Source organism: Choloepus didactylus, chromosome 18 (assembly GCF_015220235.1).
Source record: "Choloepus didactylus isolate mChoDid1 chromosome 18, mChoDid1.pri, whole genome shotgun sequence".
Lineage (NCBI taxonomy): Eukaryota > Metazoa > Chordata > Mammalia > Pilosa > Megalonychidae > Choloepus > Choloepus didactylus.
The window spans coordinates 68,419,480-68,434,161 of NC_051324.1; the positions used below are offsets into that span (position 1 = coordinate 68,419,480).

The 14,682-nt window shown below is 55.2% G+C and overlaps 1 protein-coding gene across 6 annotated transcripts in view; it reads left to right on the forward strand.

Annotated features, from left to right (window-relative positions):
• The window catches only part of TTYH2 (tweety family member 2), a 38,001-nt gene extending 24,634 nt beyond the window's left edge, over positions 1–13,367 (forward strand). For 4 of the 6 annotated variants that reach the window (XM_037809255.1, XM_037809256.1, XM_037809259.1 and 1 more), the window contains 8 exons: positions 1,897–1,966; positions 2,198–2,253; positions 2,801–2,893; positions 3,172–3,264; positions 4,694–4,836; positions 5,552–5,737; positions 6,229–6,307; positions 11,444–13,367. In XM_037809255.1, coding sequence (XP_037665183.1) covers positions 1,897–1,966; positions 2,198–2,253; positions 2,801–2,893; positions 3,172–3,264; positions 4,694–4,836; positions 5,552–5,737; positions 6,229–6,307; positions 11,444–11,527 — 804 coding nt within the window. In that variant the 3' untranslated portion in view covers positions 11,528–13,367. Of the gene's footprint in view, positions 1–1,896; positions 1,967–2,197; positions 2,254–2,800; positions 2,894–3,171; positions 3,265–4,693; positions 4,837–5,551; positions 5,738–6,228; positions 6,308–9,367; positions 11,411–11,443 lie in introns of those variants that run through there. The other 2 variants (XR_005212694.1, XM_037809257.1) reach the window with 2 other exon arrangements.
• The last annotated feature ends 1,315 nt before the right edge of the window (positions 13,368–14,682 follow it).

Here is a 14,682-nt window from a genome sequence, read left to right on the forward strand (position 1 = left end):
GCCACACCTCCATGGAAATATCTCATCAGAGTTATCACCTACAGTTGGATGGGGCACATTTCCATGCAAACAACCTGATCCAAACATTCCAACTTAATCCCCACTAATATGTCTGCCCCACAAGATTGCATCAAAGAATATGGCTTTTTCTGCGGGACATAATACATTCAAACCAGCACACATATGAAAATCCAGTTTTCCCAGAATGAAGATATCTTTTTGAGGGTTAGAGTTTGGCCCATAACATTCCCTCTCCCTTCTCCACCACCCAGAAAGGACCTCACTGCTCCTGGGAATCTACAGAGTAACCAAGAAGGAGGAGCCTGAGGTGGGGGTGGGAGCACTGGGCTGTAGGCTGTTGGGCAACTCTGAGCCTCCCCTTCTGTGACCCCAGCTGCACAGCCTGTGACTCAGGAGTTTAACGGGGGAGGGCGAGAGGGCACGTGTGACAGAGCCCCAGAGGATAAAGAGCTTTAGGAGGATGAAGGCTCGGTTCAGGGCAGAGAGGAGGGAAACACCCAAGAAGGGGGATGGGGGAGGAGGTGGCCTCGGTGAGAAGAGGGAGGGTCATCGTAGGCCTTTGGCCACACCGGGCCTCAGACTGAGGGCTCTGTGGGAAGCCAGCCGCGGCGGGTGTCAGCCCTGGCTCCGCAGAGTGAGGGGGCGAGGACCGCGGCCTCTGGAGCCCTCCCACCCCGCCTGGGTCCACACCCCCCACCCACCCCTTGGCGGCAGCAGGAGCCTCGGAAAAGTTACTTAAGCCCTCCGTGCCTCAGTTTCCTCATGTGTAAAATGGAGAGAACACTAGTACTTGCCTCGGAGGGTTGTTGAGAGAATAAGAGGTCTTGGTCGATCCCTGGGAGGCACGTAGCACGTGTTCAATAAGCAATAGCTTATTTCCTTTAGTGTGACTATGTGAGGGTCACAGGTTGGCCCCTTCAGACCACCACCCCTGTTCTCAGGAGCTCAGCCGTCACTGCAGGCTCAGCGGACACTTGGGAGGGTCCCAGGCAATAGCTCCTCCCGGCTGCCCCAGCTGTGCCCGGGGCCCCCCTTGCTCTCCCCTCCCCTGCCCTCCCCCCACCCCCATCGCCGTCACGTGAATGCTCACCCATGCACTTGTCTTCGTCAGTGGGAGACCTCTGTTGGATCCCCACTAAGTCCCACTCCCCAAACCAACCTGATACAGCTCCCTTAGGAGATGGGAGCCCAGGGCTGATTGCGCCGGCTAAAAAGTCGGAGCAGGCATGGCCGTGAGAAGGGGCAGGGACACCTCATTAGTGGTGCCTGTGACAGGGGCCTCCTGTCCCCTTCCCTCCTTGGAGCCCAGACTTCTTAGGAGTGACCCAGACCGAGGAGAGGTCCCCACTATTCACTTTCCCCAAAGCTTCCCCATCCCCTGCTCAGGACTGGTGGGTAGCACCCTGGAACCTGCTGGTTCTCCCCGGCCTCATTGATTATAAGTGCAGTAATGACTGGAGCACGAAGCATCTCTCCCGGGGTGCTGGGCACTTGCTGGTGTGTGAGGAGCCGGAAGGATGGGGGTGGGGGGGCAGGACTGTGTGGGTGTGCGTTTGTTGGTGTGTGAGTGCGTGTGTGACATAGTTCTTGCCCTCTGCCAGACACTTTGCTGAATGTTTTACATATATTAATTCATAAGGCAAATAGCATTGTTAGCTCCGTGTTACAGATGAGGAAAGGGAGGCATAGGAAGATTAAATCACCTTTCCAAGGTCACAGAGCTGGGACTTGAACCCACAGAGGGTGGCTCCCAGTCCTGTCCCCTGCCCCCACCCCCCGCAGTGAGCTGAAAGGGACCGAGTGGCTGGGGCAGGAGGTGCCCGGGCCCCTGCCACGTCGACTTGACTCCATCCCCTCCATCTCTCCCTCGCTCAGGGCACCAGTGACTTCTGCGTGGCTCCTGACACCTTCATCCTGAACATCACACAGGGCCAGGTTAGAACAGGTAAGGAGCACGGGGCTTCTGCCCACATGGACAGCCAGGCCGTGCCTCTACTTACCCCTTTCAGCCCCATAGTCATCTACTTCCTCAACCCCCGACCTGCCTGCCCCAGATTTCAGGGCCAGCTGGGCCTCTGGGTCATTTCCTAGATCTGCCCTCCTTCGGGACGACAGCCTGGCTTGGCCGCCGGGAACGGATGGGCTCCTTCCTGAAGCCAGTGTCTTTGCCTTGCAGAGGTGACCCGCTACTACCTGTACTGCAGCCAGAGTGCAAGCAGCCCCTTCCAACAGGTACGGCCTGCCCAGGCCAGCCCTCACCCTACCTATAGCCTCCTCTACCTGCAACCTCACAACCCCCACCCTCAACACTGACCAGTAGAAAGGATGGGCAGGTGGCTGAGGTTTCTTGCTCCATCGTGGTCCTCTGTTTAGCCGCTTCTCTGAAGGGGGCGGTGCTCTCGTGCAGTGTGTTCTAGATCAGCATGTCTCCCGTCTTTAGGGGTATACACATGCCCTGGGGATCTGGTTAAAATGCAGATGCCATGCAGCAGGTCTGGGCTGGGGCCTGTGGTTCTTGATTTTCTCACAAGCTCCCAGCTGAGACCAATGCTGCTAGTCTGTGGCCTACGCTAAGGAGGGAGAAGCAAGAGGACTATGTGGCCCTCAAGAACCCTGAGGGATGAGGGGAAAGCTCCCTGCAAGTGGGAAAGTCCATAATCAGGGGTGCCACTTGGAGAGGCAGTGAGGGGTGGGACTGCAGGGGAGCAGGCCCGGGGCGGCCATGGGGGCTCCTGGGCATCAAGCCTCACGGCGTGACTGCTGGTCTCTCCCGGCCCAGGTGCTGACCGTCTTCCAGCGCTCACTGACCACCATGCAGATCCAGATTGGGGGGCTGCTGCAGTTTGCCGTGCCCCACTTCCCCTCGGCAGAGGTAAGGCCTCCCACAGCAGCCCTGCCGGAAGAGAGGGAGCTCCAGCTGCACTCTGACAACCCTTTCCCCTGTCCTTTCCCCTTCTGAGCCCCAGGCTGGGGAGAGCATGCTGCTGTCTCTGAGCTCCCTCCCCTGGCGGGTTGGGCCCTCCCTGGCCTTTAAGGGTTCTCTGCACCGGCTGCCCTTTTGTGGTTTTGTCTGCAGGCCCTCCCCATGTGCTCACTCTGCGTCATTCATTCTGTCTTCTGCATGTTTGCCTTTCTCCCTTCCTGCTTCAGGGAGATCTGCTCGAGATCCAGCTGCTGCTGAACTCATCTGAGGCCGGCCTTCACCAGCTGACGGCCATGCTGGATTGTCGGGGGCTGCACAAGGTGCTCAGGGTGACCCTGGGGGGGCGTGTGAAGGTGTGGGTGCCACAGTGGACCACATTTTCCCAGGGGAAAAAAAACCAGTGGAGACATAGGAATGGAGCTAAAGCTGGATGGTGGGAAGGTGGAGGAGGTGCATGGCTTCTTGAGCCTGTCCAGTGACCAAGACCAAGCCTGTCCAGGGTGGCTCTGTGAAAGGTTCTAAGGGAGGGAATGTGTGGGTCAGGCTGGCTCTAGAGTTTGGGAGACCCCAACCCATTTAAGGGAGGCAATTCCCCATTGTCCAGACTCCGGCCTTCTGGTCAACCCACCCATTTCCCTGGGTTGCAAGTCCTAATGCTCATTGCCAGGGTCATCTCTTAGAAATTTGGAATATCAGACAGAGATGCTATAATGCCAGAATATGTGAAGCCCCCAAAAGCAGTAAGCCAATGTACGTTGGCAGCTTTCACATCCCACATGGATTTGGAATGAATAGTAATAGTGATTGTGGCTGCCATTTATTGAGAACTCAGTTCCATGTTCAGCCCTGTTTTATGCAGTCATTTACTCCTCACAGTTACACTGTGAAGTAGATGTTATTTGGGGGGAGGAATTTTACAGATGAGGATTCAGGAACTTACAGAGTTAAGTAGCTTCCTGAAAATGCCAGAACTGGCAAGCCCAGGCATTGGGTTTTGCATCTGGCAGTCTGACTGCAGAGCTCAGAACACAAGAGTCACCCCAGATCCTTTCCCCCCTGCCCCTCCACATTCCTCTGCAAGCCCTGGCAACCATATGCTCAGATGTACCCAGAATCTGACCATCTCTCTGCCTTCACAGCTTCCAAATGGCCCAAGCCACCATCCTGTGTCGCTGGGTGACGGCCACAGGCTCCTAACTGGTTGCCCCCACTCTTTTGCCCCCTTCCTGTCCCATCCATGGCCTTCCACACACAGCAGCATTCCTCCCATCCCCAAACCCTTTCATGTCTTCCCATCACCTGGTGATGAAATCCAGTCTCCTCACCTGTCCTGCCAGGCCCAGCATCCCCTGTCCCCATCTGACCTCATCTGCTGTCTCCGCTTCTCTTTCCTGAGCATGCCCAGCCGGTCCTCTCTGCCTCATCTTCTAAGGCGCACTCCTCCTTGCCCCCTGGCCTCAGTTCAAGCACCCCCGCTTCAGACAGGCTCGTCTGGCTCCCCCTACCCTGCAACCGTGTCTGTCAGAGCCAGTCCTGCGGGGCCTGGCACACAGGAGGAGCTCAGCAGGCCTAGGTAGTGTGAACCCAAGAAGCCCCGTGGTATTGAGCTCCAGAGCACAGCCAGTCGATGGCTGCACAGGATGCTGGGGGTGGACAGTGGCCAGGAGCCCCAGGTCCAGCCCGGGGCAGGGGTCTTCCAGAGCAGAGCCCACCACTCCCTCTCCAATTGCCCATCCCTCCCCACTCCAGGACTACCTGGATGCCCTCACTGGCATCTGCTACGACGGCATCGAGGGCTTGCTCTACCTCGGCCTCTTCTCCCTCCTGGCTGCCCTGGCCTTCTCCATCATGATCTGCACGGGGCCACGGGCCTGGAGACACTTTGCCACCAGGTGGGGTCTCAATCAGGAGGGGTGCCTCCTGCTGCCCGGGGGCTTCCGGGGGAACAGGTGGGAAGCTGTGCCCTGTGACTGAGCCAAGGCCTGATAGCCCAGGACCAAGACGGGGCAGGGGCGGGGGTGTTCAGCCCCGAAAGGCTGGCTGGATTTCTGCAGAGGCTGCACCGGGGCTCCAGCCCAACCCCGAGTGGGAGGTTCCACAGAGCCCAGGGCAGGGGCTGGGGTCAGAAGATAGTGGCAGCCCTCGTGCGGTCACCTGGCACCTCTTGCTTCTCCTCTCTTCCGCAGCAGGAGTCTGCAACATGGATTCCCAAAGATAGTTTTCCATGCTGGGAGAGGGGCCCCAGAGAATAACAAGAAAGATAAATTCCATCACTATTATCAGGGAACCTGTAATCTCCCTGAGGAGCTAGAGACACAAGCTGGTGGTTACACACCTTGTGAGGAGATAAGACAAGAGGTAGCAGGGAAGGAAGAATCAATGTGCACATTCAGCCTGGTGGACTTCCTGGAGGAGAAGGCCATGGAATTGGGAATGGGGGAGGAGTGATCCGTGTGAGGCAGGGCCAAGGACCACGCTCTAGAGGAATCTCAAGGAGACACACCTGGCCAGAGAAAGAGACCTGGGAGGAAAGTTTGGGAAGCAGGCTGGAACGTAGTTCCCTCGGAGCCTCCCTCACAGCTGCTCACATTCTCCCTCTCGCTCTAGGGACAGGGACTATGATGACATCGACGACGATGACCCCTTTAATCCCCAGGCCCGGCGCATCGCCGCTTACAACCCCCCTCGTGGGCAGCTTCACAGCTTCTGCAGCTACAGCAGCGGCCTGGGCAGCCAGACCAGCCTCCAGCCCCCTGCCCAGACCATCTCCAATGCTCCTGTCTCTGAGTACATGTACGGCAGGGGCTCCCCAGGGAAGCCCTCCCCCACTAACCCCCACACACGTATCCCAGGCTGGGGCAGCCCCATGCTTTCCAGCCCTGGGAGAGAGCTGGGTCTGCCGGCTGCATGTTTGCATCCAGAGAGCCGGGTGGGGAAGGGAAAGCATCAAAAGCCAACCACGGTCCCCCCACTGCAGCCGCAGATGCCTGCAGGGAAGGCCCCCGGCAGCATCTGCTCACCCCTCCACACACCCCCCCCCCATGTGGGAGGAAGAATCAGCACCAGGTCACCTGCTTCCTGCACCTGCTGAACCCCACCTGCTGCCTCTCCCCTGGGCCCTTGCCTTCCTGCTCACACTCCATCCACGCTAGTCTGTGTTCCATTCACATATCTACACCCACAGAACCTTCTCTAGACATTCACATGCACAGCTCCCCACCCCCCACCCATCTCCCCCCACACACACACCTGACCCCACCTGAGCTCTCCCCTCTGCCCTGCAGGAACCAAGCCGTGCTCTTCGGCGGGAACCCACGCTACGAGAACGTTCCACTCATCGGAAGAGGCTCCCCCCCTCCCACGGTAATCTGGAAGGCAAAGACGCTGCTGTGGCCCTGTAGGGGGAATGATTTAAAATAAAACCCTCCGCCATCCCAGTGAATCCTCTCCACAAAAGCAGAAAGGAATTAAAGCGTTTTGTTATTTACTCAGCATTAAACCAGACCGTAACGCACATCCCAGGTGAGCTGAGGGGGAGATTGCAGAGCTGGAAAGAAACCTCACCTGTCTGTGAGGCCGGGCAGGTAGATAGATACATGATGCCTGGCCCCAAGCAAGAGGCCTCACAGCACCGTTTGTCACCCAATAGTCCTTCCTAAATTCACCTGATTATGGGGGCGGCCATCTGTGTCAGTTCATTGCCTTTATCCGAAGGAATAATAAAACTTCATAACACTCTGTGACAAGCAGGGAGCTACAACTTGGAGCCAAGCACCTAAGTTAAACTCTCGCCGAGACAAGGTGAGAGGGGTGCTATCTTCCTTAATGCTTACATGTCAAAGACATGGCTCTGAGATCCTTACACATACATTCCTGGGTTATAAAACTGACAAGAGGCTTATTTAACCTTTAAAATGGATTTATGTACCTCTCAAAGGGACAGAGAAATAATTTACAAGTTTTCTAAAGGAATTGCTGTAAGAAAGCGGGCAGGGTAGTCTATCCCCGTTTTGCAGCAGGGAGAATTCTTTTAGGATTTGTGTCTGTCCTTGCACCCGTGGCCTCTGGACCAAGCACGGCCTTCCTCAAACCCGCTCAGCTCCCAGTGGCCCCAGGAGATGCCCAAGTGGGGTCTCTGCCTCCTGCCCACTCACCGCCCCAGCCGGGGGAGCTGAGACTCAGCAGAGGGCAGGAGCCTGGGCTGGAGGGGTGGGCAGGCCGAGAAGGAAATGCAGTCCTATATAAGAGAAGCATCTGCAGGTCATCAGAACGTTGGCTGAGGTGGAGCCATATATAGAAACAGTAGAATGTTGAGGACACAGGCTCCAGGGCCAGCCAGCTGCCCACTTATGACCTGTGACCTTGGACAAGTACTTTGCCTCTCCATGCCTCGGTTTCCCCATCTGTAAAACAGGGATGGTGATTGTAGCATGTCCCTTGTGGGTGGTCCTGGGCACTGGAGGTGACAGTTGCTATGAAAGGCTGCGTGTGTGGCATACAGGAAATGCCAGTACAGAGCGGGCTGCTTATTTCTTACTCCGTCCTTCTGTTGTCACACATGCATCCTCCCAGCCTGCCTTCTCTCTAGAGGTGTGGCATGAATGAGGAAGGGGAGATGGAAGGCAAGGCTGGGATCTGTGAGAGGGGCGGGCTGGAGAGTCCTAGAGCCAGGTGTTTCCCAGGGATGGGTTGTGTGAGGGATTTCACCTGCCACGTCCAGGTATCTCAGAGGAGAAGATGTCCAACTTGTGAAAGAGATACATGGAGAACCAGGCGAGTGGGCTGATGAAACGGGCTGTGGACCCTGAGAATCCAGGATGCCCCCAGGGCCCCAGGGGCGTGCGATGGGTCAGCTGCCTAAACGTGGTGCTTCTAAGCTGTAGGCAGAGACCAGAAGGCTCTCACCACAGGAGAGCAAGAGAGAGGGCTCCACCCTGCTGAAGCAGAGGGTTTTTGAGGACTGGGATGAGCTAGCGAAGGGGGCTGGTGCGGGAGGTCAAGCAAGGCCAGGTGAACGTGTTCTGGATTCTGTAGAGGCCAGAGGCTTCGAGTCAGGGAGAAGCCTGGCTAAAGTTGAGTCAAGCTAAGGCTGTCTTGGTCAGGAACCAAAGTTTGGGGGGATTTCTTACTCTACACTGTTTTCCAGGAACCGAGGGCTTGGGTAAAACTGTCAGTGCTTTCTGAAAATCGTAGTGTTAGATCAGGGTAAAGGGACCCCATCTCTGTCTTCAGGAGGTGTATAATCTATAGGAGGGTGACTCAGTAAAGCTGCCTGAAGTAAGTGCCATAAAATGCTTCGGGATCCAGAGAGAGGAACCATCCGCACTGCTCTGGGTGATTCTAGAAGGTTCTGTGGAGTAGGTGGCATTTGAGCCATACCTTTGAGCAGCGGTTCTCACCCAGGAGCAACTTTGCCTCCCCAGGGACATCTGGCAATGTCTGGAGACATTTTTGGTTGTCACAGTTGGGGTGAGGTGCTGCTGGCATCTTGTGGATAGATGCTAAACACCCCACGATGCTCAAGGCACCCCACAAATGTCAAGGGCTGAGCTGAGAGCCCGCTGTACCCATCCGCCCGTCTTTCCCTCCCGTTGAGCCCCCCTTGGTGTATTTACCCGGAGCGCCTCTGCTTCCCTTCGAAGCAGCCGAGACCTAATTTTGTTCTCTCTTCCTGAGGGCTAGAAGAAGGGATCCAGGGCTGCTTGAAGTGTTCGGAGTCAACACATTTAAAAATCCCAGCCTGGTGTCTTATCGCTAATCAGAACCCTCCCGGGATCCTTTTTCCTCCCACCAGCCGCTGTGGATCCAGGAATGCAGATTGATTTTAATATTAATCTAAGCAAGATATAATTAGGGGAAATCTGACATTGTGAAAAAAAAAAAACACTCCACCCATTGTGATGCCAAATAAAAAAATGACTGTCAGATTGCCTTCTGTTCTGAAAGATCCAGGCCACTCCCCTGCCGTTAGCAGAGATCAAGAACTGACCTTATTTGCAAGTCTCAAGGACAGAATAAACCTTCCTCCCTGTCCAGAAACCCTAACTGCTTTGGCAAAGTTGACAACTTGGCCCCACCCAGTGCAGCCTGCCTGGGGGAACACCCCCCACCCCCAGGACGCTGAAGGGGGCTTAAAACACACCTAATGATGCGGCTAATGAAGAAAACCAAGTGTGTCCCAGTAAAGACAGAGCCTGCCACCCCCTGCCCTCTCCTGCTGTCTGTTCTGAATACCCATCACTAGTCTGTGTGCTTGACATATTGATAAATTCCTCCCTCTGCTAAGCTCCATCCGTCGAAGACGGGGGATTTGGCAGTGATACCATGCAAGGCAATCGGATCGGACAGTCTGTTGCCTTGGCTAGAAATGCTTCTGGCCTGTAGCACCCACAGCTCTGCCTTTAATCCCTCTTGTCCTCGCAGGTAGTTTCCTGAACTTGGATGGACCAAGGTGACCCAGGGCAATTGTTAAAAGTAACCAATACCAGGACTTCACTCTAAACTCGCTAAGACATGGTCTCCGGGCGAAGAGCCTGGGGAACGTAGGTTAACAAGAGCCCCGGATAATCCTTGTCCTGGAAAGTTTGGGAAATACTGTCGAGGAGCTGGCATCAGAATCACCCAAAGGGCTTGTTAAAACCCAGACTGCTGGGCCTGCCTCCAGTTTTTCCTTTGGATAATGCGAGTGGGACCCGAGGATTTGCTTCCTAACCTGTCTCCAGGTAAATCTGATGCCCCTGGCTTGGGAACCACACTTTGGGAATCACTGCTCCGAGGCAGGATTTCTCACCGTTGGCACTGTTGTTATTTGGGGCGGGGTGATTGATTCTGGATGTGAGTGGCTGTCCTGTATATTGGAGGATGCTTCGCAGCATCCCTGGTCTTTACCAAGATGCCAGTTACATCCCCCTCCATCCCCAAGCTGTGACAACCAAAAATGTCTCCAGCTATTGCCAGATGTCCCCCAGGGGGTAAAATCGTCTCCAGATGAGACCCACTGGGTCAAAGAGCTTCACATGCCCCTCTCCCCCAGACCCAGCTGGAAGCACTCTCTTCCTGGTGTGAGTGGCCTGGTCCCCAGAAGTTTCCCTGGGGTCAGCACGTCCCCTGGAAGACTGACCAGTCAGGGTCCTGCTGCTCTTGCTACTGGATCAGGGGGTCCGCAGCATCTGGAAGCTAGTGGGGATGCAGAATCTGAGTTCCTGTGGGCAAGACCCCCAGGGAGTTTGTGTGCCCGGAACAGTTGAACAGCCCTGGCCCAGCATAACTGTGTCACTGCTTCTGAGGAGCAACGAGCATCTGCCGAGCACCTCCTTTGTGTTGGGTCACTGCTTCCAGGACTTGGCTGCACACTGGAGTCACCCAAAGAGCTTTAAGAAATACTGGTGGCACTTTCAGATGGTTAGTTTTATCCCGTGACCTTGGCTGAAGTTCTTCAACCTCTCTGGGCCTCAGTTTCCCAGTGAGTTCTACCCCGATAAAAGAAAAATACTGATGGGAGTGCGGCCGGGTGGCAGGGATGTTTAAGTCCCCCAGGTGTTTCTAATGTACAGTGAGTTTCAGGGGTGTTTGTTAAAAACTTCTCATGCGATTTACGATCTCACCTTACTGAGTGATTCATGAATCAGGCTGCATCCCATTCAGAAAGTAGAAGGGAGCTGTAGAGAATGGTGGAAGGGGCAGGGTTTGTACAGGGAGGCTGACACTACAACACAGAGGGGTTGGGACTTGTGAGCTTAATTAGAGCTGGGGGCTGTGGTTGGTTGGCCTTGGGTTTGGGCTTCCGGGATAGCTGAACGCTCACAAGAAGCAGAAATTAAGTTAATGGTCTGCTGATGTGGGGCTTAGCATGACTGAGTCATTTGGGCTACATGTATTATTTAGCAAGGGTCTTGCCTGCTTTTTATCATTTCATCCTTTCAATGTAAGAGCTAAGTGCTCTTAGGTGCATTTTATAGGTGGAGAAACTGAGGCCCAGAGAGGTTGAAGAATGTCAGCCAAGGTCACAGGATGAGTAAGATGGCGGGGTTTGAACATGGCTGTCTGAGCCTAACACCTGTGCCCTCAGCAGACTTGCCAGGTGGGCTCCTAATGGCACAGGTGCACCCTGAAGCTGCCCCTGGTACGAGGCCCCCACCCCTTTTTGCTGGCAGTATTCATTAGAAGGGAGCTGTTAGCCATGGCAGGGGAGGACGGATGACCTGTTTGTTCGTTGTGCATTTGAGGCTGGCAGCCAGGTGTCCCGATGGACCCAGGACCAGAGACAGGACCCCTCCCTACTTCCCAGGCTGCGTGCTGCCCACTGAGGCTGGAAACATCACCAGCCACAAGTGCCTGCCCCAGCCCCCCTAGTATCATCCAGTCCCCACAATGCAGCATGGTTAAAACTTGGTTCCCAGTGCTCACTGCTTCCCTAGTACAATGCCCGGGTTTACCCGGTGATGAAGTTGGCATGATCGTGACCGCCTGCTCTGACTCCCCTCTCCTCTCTCCCCACAGTACTCTCCCAGCATGAGGGCCACCTACCTGTCGGTGGGGGACGAGCAGCACCTGAGGCACTTCAGGAATGAGTATCCAGCCTAACAGACTCTCAGGGGCTCCCGCCTCCTTGATCCGTTTTGTTTTTTAATTAATGCAAATACAAGCTGCGTTTCTTTAATAGAAACCAAAGCCACTGGGGACGTGCAGGACCAGGGGACTGGAAGGCACCTGCCACTGTAGAGGAATGGCTGGGATTCAGGGAGAACCAGCCCGGGCTCGGCTGAGACGAAAGCCCCTGGAGGATAGAAGACCCCGGGGCTTGGGCCTCCTCTCCCTCTTGTGCCCTCCTCTGCACGCCAGAAAGGGCCTGCCCGGTGCTTGGTCACGCGGGAGGTGCTGGCCCGGAGCTGCCGTTCCTCAGCCCCTCCATGACCCGGCGGCTCAGCCCCGCCACCTGCACTGGTCAGGTTGGGGGTAGCAGCCAGGTGGGGAGTGGCAGCCAGGTGGGGGGTTGCAGCCAGGTGGGGGGTTGCAGCCAGGTGGGGGCCGGGCCGAGGCAGGGCAGCCCCTCCCTCGCCTCCCGCCCGCACAGATGGGTGGTCATTTCCCTGCAGGTCACAGTGGGGTGGGCTGAGGAGGTCCTCTTAAGGCAGGTGGCATCACTGATGAGACCAAAACACCATCCAGTTAAGAGTTCAGGGCCACGGAGGAGAAAGTTATTAGGGACGCTCTGGGGTGGGAGGCTGGGGGTCCCAGGCTTGAAGGTTTCTGCTGCAAGACCCCTGCTGGAATGTGGGTGCATACCTGCCACATTCTGCCTGTCTTCTGGAACCTTCCATTGCCTCCTCTCCATCCCAGAAACGAGGTTGTGAGTTTGTCAGCTGCATAGGGACGGCCTCAGGTGTTAACAGACGCGCTAAAAGCAACTTAACTCTCCCTTTTTTTCCCCCCAGTGTTTTAAACATTTTGATTAACCAAAGAATTGCCACCCATAGCACATCCTATTTTTACAGTAGATTTGAGGCTCCTTCCTTACACTTGGTTTTGTACCACATCTTGGCAGAGATGGGCCTCGTGGGTTCTTTTATGGATTTCGAGGTGGGGTGAATTTTTAAATAAAATAAATATAAATGAGGTGTTCTGTCCCAAGCTGCTGTTTGATGGGGCTCTGGGTTCCTCCCACTCAGGGAGAGCGGGAGACCCTTTAAGAGAGGAGGGAAGCTGAGGAGGAAATACTGAGTCCCCTGTTTGGGGGGGCAGGTGATGGCCACCCTGCCCTCTCCCTCGTCTTCTCAAGCAAGTTTGTCATGAAAGGCTTTTTGGCAGAAGTGGGTGATTTTGTCTTGAAGTGAGGATGGCTCCCTTCCCTACCCCTCCTACCTCCCTTCTCACCTGTACCTGCCAGGTAAGGAAGATCTTGTTGGCCAGGAAGCAATAACGACCCGCCGAGGATCCGGGCTAAGGGTCTTGGGTGCTTCCAGCTCCTGCCAGCCAAGTGCACAACACTGCCACCCGCTCCCCGCCTTGCACCCCAGAAACGGGGATGCTTGGCTGGGGACCAGGACTCCATTCCCAGTTTGGAAGAGCCACCTTGTAAAAAACAACTGGCAGCCGAGTGGTTCCCAGTCCCCAGCGGAGCCTCCGTCACGGAACCAGGCCACAGGGCAGCCGGAACTCAGTGTCGCTCACCTGCCTTAACCTGGGCATCCCGGGCACCGTGGACTCACCCTTTGTATGACCACATCACGTGCAGGTGGGAACTCCCGCCACGGCAAGGCGTTGCTTCTTAACGTTTCATTCTTGGCAACTCGAGGAGGTGTTTTTAATGCACGTAGACTACACTAAACTTCCCTGGGTGGTCCCTAAAGGAGCCAGGTGGGCAGACCTCTGCTCGCTACTGTGTACCCTCACCTGGGAGAGAAATAAACCTCTTGTACTAAAACATGCGGTTGGTCTCTGACTTCCTCAGCCGCAGGGAATAAAGAGGGTGTAGAATGGTTTCTTCTAGCAGGGTTGGGGTTGGGGGGCAGGTGCTTAAAAGCTACGAATTGGGTGAGAGGGAGGGTTGAAAGATGGAGCCATTGAACAAACGCTGTGGGGCACATCTTGAGGGGCCTCTGGCTGCTCGTAGAGGACCCTAGTCTTTCGCCCCAATTTCCCCAAATTTCATTGCCCTTGATGTTGCTAATAACTAGCGTTTATTGAGTGCTCGCTGTGGGTAACATGCTGGGGAATGTCCCAAGCACTCTATTAGTTTTTTAAGTTTTTAAAGTGAACAATTCAGTGGCATTTAATATAATCACAATGCTGTGCAACCACCACCCCTACTTCCAGGACATTTCCATCACCCAAAAGGAGACCCCGTACCCATTAAGCAGTTGCTTCCCATCCCCCAATTTTTTGTCTATGGGTTTTCCTCTTCCAGATATTTGATATAATTGGAATCATACAGCATGTGGCCTTTGGTGTCTGGCTTTATATTTATATTTAATTAAGCCTCCAAATAACCCTATCAGGTTGTTTGATTACAAACAAGGTGATGGAGGTGCCAAGAGTTAAGGACTTGACTGGAACAAGAGGCAGAGCCAGGAGTGTCTGAGCACACAGAGGGCACCTCTGTCGTGCCAAAGGGTTGGGGCTGAGGTCGCTCAGGGACCCCCTCTCCCAGGTGAGGCATGCAGGGCTGCCTGCCTCCTGCAGCTTCGTGGCGGGTCCTTGCTGCCCTGGCTTCCTGAACTGTCACCTCCATCAGGTGCATCTCTGGGCAGGGGCCCCTGTGACATGAGGCGCCCCTCATGCTTTCTTTGCAGCACCTCGCTTCACCAGTGAACCACCTAGCCAGCCCCAGATGGCTCGGCAGGGCGGGCTCCACCTCCCCACCCCGGGCCCTAAGCTGCTGTTTACTTTCCCGTGCACCAGCTGTGCCCCCTGGATTGACTGCCTTTCAAGGAGCTTCCCGAAGGGAGCAGCTCGTGCATCCTTTGGGAGCTCCTGAGGTGAGAGGCAGAGAGCTCTGGGCATCAGAACTCACCAGGCTCAGAGCTGAGCCAGAAACTCGAGCATCCCTTGAATGGAAATAAGTTTTCCCCACCCCTCCAGCAAAACAGCCTCCTTTCTGTCTAGTTACAGGATACCAAGAGCAGTGGGGAAAAGGCTAGGAGCCAGGGGATAACTCTTCTATGATAATTGTGATATTTTTAAGAAACCTGCAGTCCATATCAGATGAGATTTGCTTTGGGGACTTTGATTATCTCTGG